General features: G+C 48.4%; 1 protein-coding gene across 1 annotated transcript in view; it reads left to right on the forward strand.

Moving 5' to 3' along the window:
• STK26 (serine/threonine kinase 26) overlaps window positions 1-14,860 on the forward strand; it is a gene marked incomplete at its 3' end in the record, with an annotated part of 321,958 nt that extends 307,098 nt beyond the window's left edge. Inside the window, exon 11 of the mRNA XM_082264443.1 lies at window positions 14,506-14,860. Coding sequence (XP_082120569.1) covers window positions 14,506-14,527 — 22 coding nt within the window. The remainder of the gene's footprint in view (window positions 1-14,505) is intronic.
• Between the last annotated feature and the right edge of the window lie 380 nt (window positions 14,861-15,240).

Genomic DNA, 15,240 nt, shown 5'->3' on the forward strand with positions numbered 1-15,240 from the left:
AGATACTTTACGTGTGTGTATGTATGTGTGTGTATGTGTATATATATATATATATATATATATATATATATATATATAATGTGTGTGTGTGTGTATATGTATATATGTATATATATATATATATATATATATATTCCCCTTTCGATTGAGACTGAACACCTGGGCATAAAAAATATCCTTTCCCTCCTTTTTTTTTTTGGGGGGGGGCTCACCAAGCATTCTTTGTTCTTTTAAAACAATGTTCCTTTAAATTATTTCAGATATTTGTATAGCACCATCAATTTACTCAGCCATCTGTATATTGTGCATCAGTCCCTGTCCTCAGGGAGCTTTGCAGTCTGGAGTCCCTGGCTCACATTCATTCGACTAAATTTCCGTGGAGGTAGGCCCATGCCCCAAAATGTATGCTAAACCAAGAATAAAGAAAAAGTAGGGGTTGTTGAGGCCAATTGGGAGAGGGAAGACCAGGATACAAACAACTAAAATACAATAGTTTATTGATGTATATTAAAAATTGTGTATAGATGGATACAAAGAGGGAAATCCCTCATATATTCACCAACAGCACAGAAATATATCCATACTAAGGGAACAATACATGCTTCAAGCTGATGGTGACGCAAGAAGTCTTTGATGGTATTTGGTTTGAAGGTCCCAATGAGCCAACGCGTTTCGCATCAGGCTTCGTCAGGGCCAGAGAGACCGAGTAATAACTGATATTTCTCGCTGCGTGTGGGGAAAATGGTGGCAAGAGGGAATACCAAATCCCTATGACACTGTGTGACTGTGGCGACGGCCGTGAATCTACAGTATCCATATTTCCTCAAATAGATGTGATCTCACCGTATCGTTAAGGTATTACTTGAGTATATACCTCTAGAAGGGTTTCTCTCCTTTCCCAGAATCAAGAAACCAAAGGGAACAAAATGAAGGAGCTCATTTGCTCTTTAGTCCATTTTGTTAGCCTAGAAAGTAATCATCCAACTAGTGTTTGGAGTCCACCTTAGTAAGGAATAGAGGGTATACCAGACGATACAGGGATATGCTTAATATTGTCCCAGAAGATATTGAGGCAGGATAGCAAGTGGTATTAAATTATGCACCGTCCCAAGGCCATGATTTACATTCATAACACCTAGGGGTAGCCTTAATGCTGATAGTTCTCCATCGGTCCTTCATGTACATGCTGGGGCCCGTTTGGAGAGCATCCAGTTGACCTACCAGCATGTCTTTGGTGTGTGGGAGGGTACTAGAGTGCCTAGAGGAGACCCACGCGGGCACAGGGAGAGCATGCAAGCTCCAGGCAGGTAGTGTCGTTCTTGGGATTTGACCCGGGGACCCTTTTGCTGCCGGGCAACAGTGCTAACCAGTACACCACTGTACTTTCAATTTAAAAAGGTTTACCTATAAAACAAGCTTCCAAAAATGGGATGTATTCCTTTAGTGGGTTTTCAGTATTTCTGACAAACGTTATTAAAACCTCTAGATAGTGCGTGTCTATATAGGGGAGTACAATGATAAGGCACCTTAAGCATTTGATATAATTTTTGCAAAATACACATATTGCCTATTGTATATCCACTCTTTTAGGCATGAGATCATTTTGACAATGCACACACATTAATGTGAAGGTCTTTTTATGTTGGTACGGCTGTAAACGGGAGGTGAGAGCTGTGTAGCCCTGGTTCACATTGAAAAAGTACTGATTTTATTCTGCTGAACCCATGTGACATCTGCGTTTCACTGTTTTACCAAGAATATGGAACTTTGACCTCTACATTTTGGCCTTCACCAAGATGCCGGTGGCCCATGGAGGGGAAAGAAATGCAGAGCAGCAGAAAGTGCTCGCTGGAACAGATTTCTGGGCCAGCTTATGGGTTTTTCAGCAAGGCGCGTGTTCCACACCGCAGAACCACGCTGTTAGTCTGGCGAAAACCCCAGCAACTCCAACACTGGGATCTCGCAGCAACAAATGAGTGCTCCACATTCCACCTACCCCCCCCCCCCCTTTTGGGCCACTTGCATCGATGTGGTAAGTGCACATACAGTGATACTATGTTTACAATACAGTTAATCTCTCTGTATCCCCTAGCTCTTTGCTATTTATTTATTGATTTAGTCACTCATTGCTAGCATTTGGAGTGTAGTACGGATGTGAAGATTTTAAATGTTGGGAGTCCTGTATCATAATGCAGCATTTGTCCTTCACCTAGTAGCTGCATATCTGCCTTGTGTGTGTATTTTTGTGGTGCTCATGTGGTTGGTGCATTGGTGCACTTAATTTCACCTCTTAGCACTCCCTAATTCCATCCCATGGGGACCATGGCTCTCATGTCGTTAGTGTTTCTGTAGGGTATAAGTACTGTGAATTAAGTCATTTCAAGCTAGGCTCTGAAGGAGGCAATTCCTTCGAAACGTGTAAGCCTGAGGGGTCTCATCCAGGACCAGGTTCGGTAATTCGAGCAACCAGTGAGAGAGAGAGCCACACGTGTCCTGACAAGCATGTTTTTAACTTATGATTGTGAGCAGAGATCTTTATGATTTTATTCATATTTTTTAATCTGTTGGAAAATGCACTAGGTCGGTGTGCCCTGTCTTTTTTTTTTTTCTATTCTCACAGCTCTGTCCTGCCGACCCCATTTCTAGTGGGCAGCAAGGCATCTATGAGATTATCCACGATTTGACCAGGCACCTGTGACACTACAGTCAGCTGACTCTAGCGCATGAGTGTGCTTTTCAGAAGGTAATCCTACACCTGTCAGTTCATTCTGAATGATCTCAGAAGCATCCAAATAGATATCAAATTGATGCTGTTGACAGTCCTTAAGGTTGAATGCTGTGGTTTTATGTACAGGATTTTGAGGTTAAAGGGACCAATGCTACAAAGTGTACAGGAGAAGGTCACTAGGTGAAAAAAGTGTCTGGCTACGCCTATGGGCAGTCCCAGGGGGTATACTTCCTCTCTGCTATAGGTACTCATTTCTGTTTCTGCCTTGTTGGGTAAGGACCTAGTTTCTTGCTGGGATCTCTGGTCCTGGCAGTTTTTTCTTTTTTTCCTGTGAGATCTATAATCAACTGCAGGGCTGGATAATATAGATCCAGTGGTCACCCCAGTCTGGCCAGCGAGCGCGTGTAGACCTCAGCCCTGCGCTAGGTCGGCTGCGACATGGCCACACTGGATGAGGGCTGACCTCGCTAGGTCGCATATGACCGGGTCTCAGCCCAAGTCGCAGCTATCCTCCTGGCCAACAGCCCCCCCATTTCGATAGAGAGGAGGTTCTGTCTGGAGCGGTGCCCGCCTGGTTCCTGGCATGGTAAGTGACTGACACCCCCCCCCCCACCTCTCTCCCCCTGGAGGGTTTTGGGGTGGGTGCCTATGGACCATGATCTTGACCTTCCTTCAACGGGGGGGTTGAGCAGAAACTTGCCTTGAGTACTATCAAGCGCCAGGCGTTGGCCTTAACGGTCTTCTTTCAACGGCCCTTGGCCACACACTCCCTGGTGTGTACTTTTCTTCAGGGGTTTCGGCACTTGGCTCCTCCAGTGCGGTCTCCGTTACTGCTCAGGGTCCTTAATTTGGTGCTTTCAGTCCTTCAGAAGCCTCCCTTTGAGAATCTTCGGGAGATTCCCATGCTTTTGCTGCCCCAGATGGTGGCCTTTTTGGTGGCCATCTCTATGCGCAGGGTGTTGGAATTGGCGGCGTTATCCTTATCCTTTCCACCTTACTTGGTAGTTCAGAGATAAGGTGGTTTTTCGCTTCTGCCCATCGTTCCTTCCAAAGGTTGTGTCTGATTTTCATTTGAATGAAGACATTGTTGCCTTTCCTGTGTCACGGGCCAAAACATCTGAAGGAAATTGCTTTGCATGCCTTGGATGTGGTCCGGGCGATTAGGGTGTACCTGGCAGCCACAGAGTCTCTTGGGAAATCCGACTCACTATTTGTGCTCATGGATGGGCCTCGGAAAGGGTTGTCTGCTTCCTCTGCGACCATTTTCATATGGATCAGATAGCCTGTGGTTCAGGTCTGGTTTCTCCCTTCCCTGTCAAGGCGCATTGTACTCGGGCGCTCAGTGCCTCCTGGACCTTCTGTTATCAGTAATCAGTGATGCAGGTTTTCAAGGCGGCCACCCAGTCGTCGGTGCACACCCTAACAAAATTTTAAAAAGTGGATGTGTTGGCATCTGCGTATGCTTCTTTTGGCCACAAGGTTTTGCAGGCTGCTGTTGTGAGGACCTGATCCTCTTTGAGGGTGTAATGTTTTTCAGGTGGGCTCCAGTTTTTGGTTGAGCTCCTGTTTACCTGGTTGGCTATAGTTCACCTTGGGAATTTTTTTTTTCGCTGTTCCAACCCTTCATGTTTAACGCTGCTTTGTCTCAATAGTTAATAGGATCAGGAGCTGTGTGTGCGTCAATGAAAAGAGAAAAATACGATTTTTGTAGGATCTTACCGTAAAATATTTTTCTCTGATGTCCATTGACAGACGCAGCCTCCTCTTCATGAGCTGTGTGGGTTATGCTGCCACCTGCAGGAGTAGTCTAGGCAGTACGTTAGTGCAAAGTTTTTACATATACACGCCCACAGTGCTGTCCCTCCAGACATAATCCTCAGACACAGCTCAGCACATCAGTTTAGTTGCAAGCAGTGAAGACAAAAAAACATCCCCATCAGAGGGGCGGGTGCTGCGTCTGTCAATGGACATCAGAGAAAGATTTTAAGGTAAGATCTTACAAAAATCGTCTTTTCTCTTTTGTCCACCAATTGCTGCTTTAAATCATAGACGGATGGGTAATAAGCCCCTCCCACTAGGAGTGACCAGGTAGAGCCAAAGGCTTTGACACACCCAGGGGGGCCGGGGTCCCTGGGTTATTACCCCTGGCCTCACCGTTGCATCTTCAGTTTTAGCTGCCTGGTCTTAGGAGTGGCCAAACAGCTCCCTGCTAGGACCTTTGTCCTAGCTCTGTTTTAAATGTCTTAAAGGGAGCCTTTTTTTATTTTATTTTTTGTTGCTGCTGACTCCAGTTCCTGTGGAATGCCGGCTGGGTTTCGGACTGGCTATATGAGAGCCTTACAGTCTCCCAGTTTGTGCCAGTGAGCGCTTGCCGACCATAGCTCCGCACTGGTTCTCCATAGCGACTATAGTCCCACGGACGGGGACTGGGCTGTGGGTGAAACACCCTGCCGGGACTCTCACACCTGGCATGCCAGCGTTTCAGCGTGCCCCTTGGCAGACACCGCCCTCACTGCAGTGCAGAGGCAGTCTGTCAGGATGGACACCCACCCTCAGCAGCGTGGTCCGGTAAGTACAGTCCCCCGCCTGGTTAGCGGGGCTTAGGCCAGACGTGGGCTCCTCCATAGGTGAGTAGGACCCTCAGGTATCCATAACTCCTAACACCCTCCTCCACTATGAGGGGTCACCTGGGACCTTCCCCTCCTACCCTGACCTCTCCCTACCCTGGGCTCTGGACCCCCCGGGACACTTTTTTAGTGGGGGGTCCCCTATGTAAGTCGCCTCAGGTGCTATACCGGGGTAGTGGACGGTGGGGGGGGGGCCTCGGAGGGGGTTACATGGTTGTGCCTCAGACCGCTACCTTTGGGGAGGGGGGGGTTTCATCCGCTGGGATGACCCCCGGCAGGGCCCCCAGGCCTGTATTTACTAAGGTAGGCCTCATTAGGCCTGAGGTCATTTGCTCATCGGCACAAAGTCACCATTTTGCCGTGGCCTGCAGCCTTAACAGGCCTCAGCCTGCCTGGGTATCTCTATCACTGTAATGCCGATGGCCATTTTGCTTGAGCTGGAGACAAAACGGCACAGGAGCTTCTGGCTCTTGTGGGTGGGGGCGTTTCCTTCTACCTTCTCTTCTCCATGCTGCTGATGGACCTTGCTATGTTCTCCTCCATGTGGTAACTGCTCTAGAGGAGTTTAATTGCCCTGGCCTTCACCTTTTCATCTTCAGAGGGGTTTCAGGCCTTTAGGGGGCTCAGGATTATCCCCCGGAGTAGCGCTGCGTGCACCGCGATCGCCTCTTAAAGGCGCAGTGCACGCTAGTAGCGGCGGACTTGCTGGGACCTGTGGTGCCTTTGTAACCTCACTTAGCCTCAGGGGCGTTAATATTTGGCGATTGGGCGCAGATTGCTCCCTCTTAGACCATTGCTCCTGTTTTCAGGTGAAGCTTCTGTTTAACCCCTTGCGGTGCAGGTTCCGGTGTTTCCCCATTTCCCTGTCTGCTCTTTACATTCTTACTGTGCAATCCTACTGTTTGGCCATATGTCTAATGTGGATTCCCCAAGTTTGTCTGCGACCCCCGATGTATCGTTGGGGCCCGCTTCTGATGCTGACTTTTGTCTGTGATGCAAGAAATGTTCAGAAAAATGGACAGTGTTATTGTGGCAGCATTTACTAAGAAACGTCCTCGTCTGTCTCATCTCAGACCTCCGTTTCTGAGGCTGATATGGTCGCCGGCGACGCAGACCCCATTTTGGAGGATGTACCCCCGCATTCAGACTTTTTTTTTTTTGACGCGGAAGAGGATGTTTCCACACCTGCCTTGGTACAGGAAAAGGTGCTGGTAGATGATTTGATATCCTCAGTGAGGGACATCCTAAAAATCACGGATGCGATTTCTAAATTGGGCACCCTGAATGTTCAAGGGACCTGGACGTTGGAATAGTCCAAGCTCCCGATCAACGTTCTGGAACTGAGAGCAATCAAGTTGCGCCTGTTCCACTGGATGGACAATCTCAAGGGGGCGTTCTGTCCGATTCCAGTCCTACAAATTTCACAGCCGTGGCATCTGTCAATCATCAAGGGGGCACCAGGAGTGCCCTGGCGGCTCTGGAGGTAGCCGAGATCCTGTGCTGGGCAAAGGACTATGTCCCAGCCCTACCCGCCGTGTACATTCCCGGCGTAGACAATTGGCAGGCGGACTACCTGAGTCGTCAAACTCTGGATCAGGGAGAGTGGTCCCTGCATCCACAGGTGTTCAACCAGCTGTGTCTCCGGTGGGGGACCCCCGGATGTGGACCTGTTCGCCTCCAGACAGAACTGGAAAGTTTCAAAGTTTGTGGCTCAGTCCAGAGATCCTCTGGCCGAAGCAGTAGACGCCCTGGTGGCTCCCTGGAGCCAGTACGGGCTAATTTATGCGTTTCCTCCGCTGACACTTTTATCTAGTCTGCTACGTAGGGTCGAGTTGGAGGGGATTTCGGTCATTCTGGTGGCTCCCGATTGGTCCCCGGAGATCCTGGTACGCCGATGTGATTTGGCTGAAGGTCGCAGGTCTGTGGACACTTCCTCTGCTGGAAGATTTTCTATCTCGGGGTCTGATCGTCCATCCTGCATTACAGTCGCTGGCTTTAACGGCTTGGTTGTTGAGAGAAAGGTGTTTAAAGGACAGGGGTCTGTCCGATTCTGTGATCCCTACCTCACTCAAGGCTAGGAAGTCCACTTCTCGGAAGATTTATCATCGTACTTGGAAAGCGTACATTGCTTGGTGCAAATTGCTGAAGCTGCATCCTAGATCCTTTGCTATCAGCAGGATTCTGACCTTTCCACAGAAAGGGGTTGACCAACATTTGGCGTTGGGCACTCTTTAAGTGTCAGATCTCGGCCTTGGCTGTGTACTTCCCTTTGGCTACGCACTCTTTGATTCGTATGTTTCTTTAGGGGGTTCGCCATTTGTCCCCCCCCCAGGAGGTCTCCGTTACCTCCTTGGGACCTTGATTTGGTTCTTTCAGTTCTTCAGAAATCTCCTTTCAAGAACATAAGACACATTGCCTTTTTGGTGGCTATCACCTCTGCGCGGCAGGGTTTCTGAACTAGTGGCGTTATCTCGCTGCTCTCCTTATCTGGTAATACACAGGGATAAGATAGTGTTACGGCATAATCCGTTTTCTTCCTAAGGTGGTTTCAGACTTCCATCTGAACGAAGACAGTGCTTCCGTCTCTCTCTCCGAAACCTTCACATCCTAAGCAAATAGCCTTGCATTGCTTGGATGTGGTTCTGGCGATAGGGGTGTATCTGGAGATTACGGAGTCCTTTCGTAAGTCGGACTCTGAATATGGATGGACCCCGTAAGGGTCTGCGGCGACCATCTCTCGATGGATCAGACCGTTGGTGGTGAAGGCATATTCTCTTAAGGGCAAGGTTCCTCCTTTCCCTGTCACGGCTCACTCTACGCGTGCGTGGAGTGCCTCTTGGGCTTTCCGCCATCAGGCGTCAGTGATGCAGGTTTGCAAGGCGGCCACTTGGTTGTCTGTACATACATTCACCAAGTTTTACAGAGTGGATGTGTTTGCATCCTTTGGCCGCAAGGTTTTGCAGGCCGCCATTTAAGGAGCAGTCTACTTTTCCTTCTCTATGGTTTTGCTACAATTGAGCCCCAGTTGTTGCTTGTTGGGCTCCGTGTTATATAGTTGGCTATGTTAGCCGTGGTAATTGCGTTCTTTTAAATTTGTCCTTTCCCCACCCCTCAGTGGTAACTGCTTTTTGGACGTCCCATCCGTCTGATTTAAAGCAGCAGCTACGTCAGTCGGTGGACGAAAAAGAAAATGGGATTTTTTACTTACCATAAAATCCATTTCTCTGAGTCCACCGACGGACGTAGCTCCCACCCCTCTTTTCTCTGAAGAGTTGGGTTTTGGTTGTTCACTGCTTGCAAATAAACTGAAGATGCAACAATGAGGCCGGGGGTACTAACCCAGGGACCCCGCCCCCCTGGACATGTCAAAGCCTTTGACTCTACCTGGTCACTCCTAGTGGGAGGGGCTTATTACCCATCCGTCTGATTTAAAGCAGCAGCTACGTTCGTCTGACTCAAAGAAATGGATTTTACGGTAAGTAAAAAAATCCCATTTTCTCTATTGTCCATTGACAGACGCAGCCTCATCTTTGTGAGCTTGATTGGGACATCCCAAAGCAGTATATGCATGAGGGGTGGGAAAAACGCAACCAGAAAGTAACAAACTCCAAAGGCTAAACCTAGCCAACTGGGTAACATGAAGCTCAACCAAAACATGAGCTCATCCAGGTAAAAGAGAAGAAGAGAAAAACATTCTTATGAAACAGCCTGAAAAACCTTGCAGCCAAAAGAGGCATCGGAATAAGCCAACAAATCCACCTTGTAAAATTTGGTAAAGGTGTGTACGGACGACCAAGTCGCTGCCTTACACACCTGTACGACCGAGGCCTGATGGGGAAAAGCCCAAGGGGCACTCGGCGCTCTAGTAGAATGAGCCTTCACAGGGAAAGGAGGAACCTGACCCTCGAGTGAATAAGCCTGAACAACCATCTGCCTGAATGCCAACTCGAAATGGTCGCAGCGGATGCAGCCAAACCTTTGCGAGGACCGTCCTTAAGGACTCCGTAACCGTCAGATAAACCCTTATTGACCGAACCACATCCAGAGAGTTCAAGGCAATTTCCTTGGGATGTTTTAGGCTTAGGATATAAGGAAGGCAACACAATGTCTTCATTATAGTGAAAATCAGACACCACCTTAGGGAGTAAAGACGGTGTTGGCTGGAGGACCACTTTTATCCCCATGGACCACCAAATTAGGCGATACAGGACAGCGCTGCCAACTCAGACTCTGCGAGCAGCAGTAATAGCCACTAGAAAGGCAACCTTCTGTGACAAGGAAAGCAGTGAAATCTCCCTGATATTCCCAAAGAGATGATTTTGAAGAACAGACAAAACCAGATTGAGATCCCACGGAGGTAACGGAGATCTCCTCGGAGGAGCCAGATGACGCACCCCCTGGATGAAAGTGCGAATCAAACTATTAGTTGCCAATGGACGTTGGAAGTAAACAGCCAAGGCCGACACCTGGCCCTTAATAGTACCCAATGCCAAGCGCTGCTCCACCCCTTTTGTAAAAAGATCAAAACCTTAGCTATGGGTTTTGTTCTGCCCAAAATAGAATCTCGGCCGCCAGGACACTCTTGGTGCCCTCTTGATTGATGTAAACCACAGCCATGACATTGTCCGACTGTATCCGAACCGGAGAGTCATGCAGTTGACCCATCCAGTGAAGCAGGCAGAGCTTGATCGCTCTCAGCTCCAGAATATTGATTGGCGAGGAAGACTCTGCCATCGCCCAAGTCCCCTGGGCACATAGCTTCCCTTGCACTCCACCCCAGCCTGACAGGCTGGCATCCATGGTGACCACCGTCCAAAGCACCAGCAGGAAGGACTTGCCCTGGCTCAGGGCAGGTGACCGGAGCAACCAAGAAAGAGCCGACAGTAAGATGGCTCAAGCAAATCTCCTGGTCCAATGACCGAGGATCTCTGTTCCATTTCACCAGAATCTCCTTTTGCAAAGGTCTCGAGTGAGACTGAGCAAATGGGACTGCTTTGAAGGTCGAAGCCATCAGACCCAGGGCCCTCATGCAAGCCCACAGGGAAGACCAATTGGTCTCCATCAGCGACCTGACTGCTTTTTGCTGTTTCTGAAGTTTGTCCAGGGGGAGAAAGTGTCAGCCCCAGATAAGTGACCCATACTGATGGCGTCGGAGCAGATTTTTTTAAGTTGATCATCCACCCAAAATTCTTGAAGTGTCTGAATCGTGATAGAGATGTTGCCCAACAGACCTGAGGGGGATACTGCTTGCAACAGGAGATTGTCCTGATATCCCACAATTTAGATACATCCAACGTAACAAGGCCAGCACAGGGGCCAAGACCTTGGTAAATACTCTGGGAGCCGAGGCGAGACCAAAAAATAATGCCACAAATTGAAAGTGCTCCTCTGGCACCGCAAAGCGGAGGAATCGCTGGTGCCCCTCAAAAATGGGGACGTGGAGATACGCATTCTTGAGATCGATGGAAGCCAGAAGATCGCCCTGATTAAAGGATGCCACCACTGACCGAATGGACTTCATTCGAAACTTCTGTACCCGCACAAAGTGGTTTAGAGCCTTGAGGTCCAGAATTGGACTCACCTTGCCCTCCTTTCTGGGCACAGTTAACAGGCTTAAATAGAAACCTTGAGCGTTCCTGCTGCGAAACCGTCACAATCACCCCTTGAGCCTCCCGCAGATCCTTCAAAGGCTCTGGATTCCGGCAAGTTTTGACTGAAAAAACTTGTCCTCTGGCCGGGACCAGCATTCGATCTTGTACCCGGAGCAAATCAGTTTGCAAACCCAATCCTCCTGAAAGTCCAGGGTCCCTGGAAGAAGCACAGATCTCTCTCCCCCCCCCCCCCCCCCCCGAGCCAGGTGTGGGCACCCCTTCATGCTGAAGAGGACTTGTCAGCAGCACTGGACTGACCGGCCTTGGGCTTGCCCCCCATGGGTTTTAGCCCCTCCAGAAACTCTGAACGGCTTACCTTTTTCTTGCTCCCTGGAGGCAAGAAAAAACACGTGAGCAGAAATTGAGGGACCCCGCTTAGTACGGGGGAGTCTTACCCTTGCAGGATTGAGGAGGAAGAGTACTCTTCCCACCAGTCAAGCCCTTGATCAACTCATCCAATGAGTCGCCAAACAAACGCTCTCCCAGAAATCTAGGGCTTTCTTAGAAGTTTGGTCAGCCGACCAGCTCTTCTGCCAAACTATGCGTTTCAAGGAAATGCCCACGGCCGAAACCCTGGCCACCAGGGGAGCCGCATCCATAGACGCATCACACAGGAACACCAGAGCCTGGATCACCTGGTCAAACAGTTCCAGCTGTTATGGAGAAACAGTCTCTGGGTCCAAAGACTCCTGCAAACCCCTAATCCATTCCGTCACCGTCTGTGAGACTAAAACACACACACCAGTTGTTTCAAAATGGAACCCGCGAAGATGGTGGGAAAGGGATTCCACCGGATCCATAAAGACCGGAGAATCTTCCACAGGCACAAGAGTAGATTTGTTTAATCTGGAGACAGGATGGTCCACTTTAGGTGGCACCGTCCAACGGTTGGAGAACTTTTCAGCAAAAGGATACTGGCGTTTTAGCACAACTAACATGTGCTGAACGCGCCACCATTGGTCATTCACAATATCATGAACAGTGTCGGGACAAGGGAAAACCTTGCCAGCTTTCTGAGACTTCTGGGAGCCAAAAGCCACCCGCGTCCCTGCCGGCGTGGGCTCATCAGCCAATGTTAAAGTGTCCTATAGTGCAGCTGAAGAGGACAGGTCCTCTTCACCATCTGACTGCGAGGACAGCAACCTCCAGGAATCCAGGGCAACCTCTGAATCAGGATACCTCCCATAGAAGAAGGCAGCGGCCGATTTTGGCTATCAACCTTTCATGACTAAATCAACTTTTGTCGCCAGGCTTTCCAGAGCTGCTGAAATCACGTCCAGCGACTGCAATCCAGACTTGTCTGGGAGTCGCACAGAGTGGGTCTGAGGGTGAATTCACAGTTTGGGACTCCATATTGCAAATAACGGAGTACTGTCGCTTTAAGAAGCGCTGATCGCGGTTCCCACCACTGATCGCAGCGGTCTGCAGAGATCCCCTTTAAACTAAACTAACAGCAGAGCGTGCAGGGATATGTCCGCAGGGACCTCAGTACTGTAATACCTCAGAGAAAAGTTGTCCTGATCGTTCCAGCAGCATGCAGAAAGAGAACGGAATTGACCTCAGTCAGCAGCAGGAAACGGAGCACAGGAAGTGATCTCGCCTGAATGAAAGGTCACGCTGCTCAGTGCAGCACAAAGGCTACACAAACATGGTTGTCCATACAGTTGCAATAGGAAGCTCAGGGAAAATGTCTGCCCCATACAAATCTATGGGGGAAAAAAACACATTGCCCGCTCTTAAGATGGTGGCGCCCACGCCGAACCATGCGGCCAGGGACTGACACTATAAAGGCCTCAGGATCCACAACAGGAACCAGCAAGCCCAAGGTTCCATACCCCCCCCCCCCCCACGGTGCCAGGCGTCCCAGACACACAGCCCCCCGCAGGAGCAGGGAAAGGGGGGGGTAGACAGACTGGGCACCGGGCAGGCCAGGGAGATCTTTCAGGAGGTACAAATCCCATTATCCCCAGGAGAGAGCCCACATCCCCCCCCAAAGCCAGCAGGGGGGGGGCACATTTACTCACCATACCATGGACCGGGTGGGTTCCGCTCCGGGCAGACTGCCTCCCACCTGAACTGGGGGTGCTGCCAGCTAAGGGGTACGCTGCGACTCAGGGCATTCCAGGTCATCGCATCCCAGTGAGGCATCCGCTTGCAGGCTCGTCCCCATCCGGAAAAGGGGCACCATTGTGGCTAGGCCTAGTGTGGGACTGTAACCTGCTCACGCTCGTAGGCCAGCCTGAGGGGGGCCATAAGGATCTAGATTATCCAGTGCGAAGCCCCAGCCGGCATTGTTGCTTTTAGATCACCAGGAAACTCTTCCCTGAACACTAGCAAGTAAGTAAAGAGAAAAGAAAATATTCTGAAAAGACTACAAAAAAAAAAATGGAGTCCCAGCAGGAAAACTTAGGTCCTACTCCTTTAGGCAGAAACAAACTGATGTGCTGGGTTATGTCTGGAGGGACAGCCCCGTGGGCGCTTATATGTAAAAACTTTGTACTAACGTACTGCCTAGACTACTCCTCCAGGTGGCAGCATAACCCACACAGCTCATGAAGATGAGGCTGCATCTGTCAATGGATAAAAGAGAAAATGGGATTTTTGACTTACCGTAAAATCCATTTCTCTGATGTTCATTGACTGACACAGCACCTACCACTCTGTGGAGTTGTATTTCTTTTGACACTGCTTGTAAAAAAACAGAGTACCTATAGCAGAAAAAGGGAATCTACCCCTTGGGACTGCCCATAGGCATAGCCAGACTTTTTTTTTCCACCTAGTGTCCTACTTCTGTAGGGAGCAGTATAACTCAATGATTCAGAAGATCAGAAGCTATGTCCCTCAATGAACATCAGAGAAATTGATTTTATGGTAAGTCAAAAATCCCATTTTCACATGTTTTTTTTTTCACTGATCCAAATGGCTTTAACACGGAGTTTCTGTTGTAGAATAAAAATGAAGTTTGTTTATAGGTGAAGCTTTTGTGCATAACTGTAGGCTTGTGACAAATTTTTCAAAGCATTTGGTCAGCATGATTGCCAAGTGTGTTTTTCATATTTTAGTAGTAGTAGTTTTTTTTTTTTTTTTCCTGGGGGGGCTGTGGTGGTCAACCTGATAATTATAGAGGGCTTCAGGTGCAGCCCCTGACACTTGCAAGGGGCCTTACAATAGCGCATGTTTGTACCTCGGTGTCCCAAAATTTTGGTCTTGCTGCATTTTTTCACAATATTGTGTTGTATCACAATGTACAGTGAAGGTGCAGTACAATACCCTTCATCTCTCAGCCCCCTGCTGCCTTTCTACTTTCTTTATGGTGCCCAATAGCACTGAGGTTACACTCAGATGGCTGGTGGACCACGAGTTTGGTACCAGGGCTGTAAAGGCTTATACCAAGCAATATAGCAAGCATAAGAGGGATGCATGTATACTATATTTAAATTTGATCAAGGATTGGTTTGCTTAAAGTTGAAGTTGATTTATTTGTCTCTTTCCCCTTTAGGTTTTCTGTTGGTGACTCCTAAGTTTCATCCTCATTTTAAGACCATGACACTGCTGTATGAGAATGGCAGAGGGACACCCACCCAGTATACTCACCGCCTGGCCATGCTTAGCATTTTCAGCTCCTTGTGCCTTTCAGATCTTCACGATACACATCCATGTGACTATGATCGACAGTTTGGAAAGAAAAGAGCCTTTAGCAATTTTTTGTTTTCTATTTTTCTTCCCTTTTTTGTTAATTATTTCTTTTTTTGTGATGGTGTAAATGGGTTTTTATATTTTCAGGAAATTATTTTGTAAAGACTGAACTTTTACTACTTTAATCTTTTGTTTAATCCTGTAAATGTTAAAATGCTGTTAATTTTTTTTTTCATGTTGGGTAACAGTTGTTTGGCTAGGAAGATGCGCAAGTGGTCGTATGTTTTTGTTGCACTGTTCACTGACTGAATCTACTGGTCTTTTTGTTTTATTTGTGTTTGTGACTTCTGCCATTACTTGGTGGATGGGCATGTTTTTGGTATACAGCGGTTCTCTTTCACTAAGGCACATTGGAGCTGCTGTACAGCTAGCAATTTGCTTTTGACACTGTGTAGACTTTGAACAAGTTCTTTGTTATGCCCCTTTGAGCCTCAGTCAAAAGATGTCTGCTAGCCAAGATTGCCCTATTCTCTGTCACCTGTCTAGTAAAATGTAGAAATGGGGATGTGAGTCCATCCAAACCTTATATTTTAAGCAT

Source organism: Pelophylax lessonae, assembly GCF_965119305.1.
Source record: "Pelophylax lessonae genome assembly, chromosome: 7".
Lineage (NCBI taxonomy): Eukaryota > Metazoa > Chordata > Amphibia > Anura > Ranidae > Pelophylax > Pelophylax lessonae.